This window comes from Medicago truncatula, chromosome 1 (assembly GCF_003473485.1).
Source record: "Medicago truncatula cultivar Jemalong A17 chromosome 1, MtrunA17r5.0-ANR, whole genome shotgun sequence".
Classification (NCBI taxonomy): Eukaryota; Viridiplantae; Streptophyta; class Magnoliopsida; order Fabales; family Fabaceae; genus Medicago; species Medicago truncatula.
Window position 1 is genome coordinate 18286250 of NC_053042.1, and position 1684 is coordinate 18287933.

Genomic DNA, 1684 nt, shown 5'->3' on the forward strand with positions numbered 1-1684 from the left:
TGATGACTCTTATATATTAATCTCTTATTAAAGGTATTACATTAAAGTATAACAAAACACAATCTCACACTAAAGTTTCAACCAAATCACATTTATTCATGTTTTCCTACCCATAACCAAAAAGTCAATTAAGGGTATGGACTCCACACAGCATACCAATCTACATTATTCTATAACAGAAAAGGATGTAATTACCACATACAGTGAATAGAAAATCCTGCAAAAATAAAAGCTAATTTTAGTACATGGAAACAATATGAATGCAGTTCAATTTCAATGTAATAAACTCTATGAAGCACGGATACGGACACAGACACGACACGATGTGTGTCCCAGATCCGAGGAGTGTCCGTGCTTCATATGAGGGCAAGTATAAACAGCGAGTAATGTCATACATATTATGCGTGTGTGTGTGTGTGTGTGTGTGTGTGTGTGTGTATAGTAATAATAAAGCATCTATCCCCAAGACTAGAAATATTATTCATGACTCAGCTAAACCATAGAAAAGTAAGAAAGAACATGAGACCTACCAATTATTCATCCACTTTATAGAACCCGGACCAGGTAGATTCACTGCTTCCACCACGTGAAGACTTTCAATATCAAAGTGTTCAAGAATCTGGAGTAAGTATCTCTCCAAGACGGTAGTAACAATATTGAGCCTACCAAGCCAACGAAACCAGTAAAGAACCCAAGCCCCATGCTCATGTATAATGTTTCTAAAAACATTGAGTTCTCATCTCCTGCATTTGTTGTTGGCACTCTCGGATTTGCGGGATCTTCTCCAGGACATATTTTATCAAGTGGTTCTCCACAAAGATTAAAATTTTCTTCGAAACTGGAAGCATTAAATGTCTGAAGCTGCGTTCCAATTGGAATTTTTCCATAGAGCTGATTGTTTGACAAATCCAACATAGAGAGACGATCAATGTGAGCTAGACTGGAAGGAATTCTGCCTGACAGATGATTTCTTGACAGATCAAGAAATTCGAGTGATTTGAAGTTTCCTATGTTTGAAATGACTTCCCCACTGAGATTGTTCCTTGACAAATTTAAGGAAATCAATCCAAACAAGTACTCAATTTCAGCTGGTATGTCCCCTGTAAGATGGTTGCTTGAAAGATCAATGCTTTTTAAAAACACATCAGCATCTTTGTAAGGTTGGTCTACACCTTTCCACGTCAGGAACGAGGTGAAATCATAATATATTTCCAAAAATGAAGTAGCCGTACTGATTGTATACCCATGATTCTTCGATGAAGTTGAGTTCACGGTGTCTTGAGTCATTGCAGTAAAATTCATTACACAAGTTGGGATTCCTCCTGATAAGTTATTTAGTGACAGATCCAATACTCGAAGTTTTCTCAAATAACATACATTTGAAGGTATACTTCCACTTAAATTATTGAATCGAAGACTTAAGATTACTAATTGGTGTAAATTGTCTCCAACCCATGAAGGTAATGGACCATGAAACTTATTTTCTCCGAGGTCCAACAAAGCCAGCTTGTCGGAGCATTTCTTCAATGAGGAAGTAAGTTGTCCACTCAAACCATTATTTCTTAAAATCAAAGCCTCCATGTTAACAAGGGCACCCATTGAGAAGGGAATCTTTCCTGACAACTTGTTATTTCTGAGGTCAACAAATTGTAATGATGCTAAGTTATTCCAACAATCAGGCAAC

At 36.9% G+C, this 1684-nt stretch overlaps 1 protein-coding gene across 1 annotated transcript; it reads right to left on the bottom strand.

Annotated features, from left to right (window-relative positions):
* LOC25483107 (receptor-like protein EIX1) lies at positions 1-1684 on the bottom strand. Its single transcript, XM_024774928.2, has 2 exons — positions 531-1684; positions 1-217 (listed from the first exon to the last, which is right to left on the bottom strand). Exon 1 carries the CDS (start codon positions 1597-1599, stop codon positions 571-573), a length of 1029 nt encoding a protein of 342 aa, XP_024630696.2. The 5' UTR covers positions 1600-1684; the 3' UTR covers positions 1-217; positions 531-570.

Coding starts and splice junctions, on each gene's coding strand:
- LOC25483107 (XM_024774928.2), bottom strand. CDS start 1,599: ATGGGTGCCCTTGTTAACATGGAGGCTTTGATTTTAAGAAATAATGGT.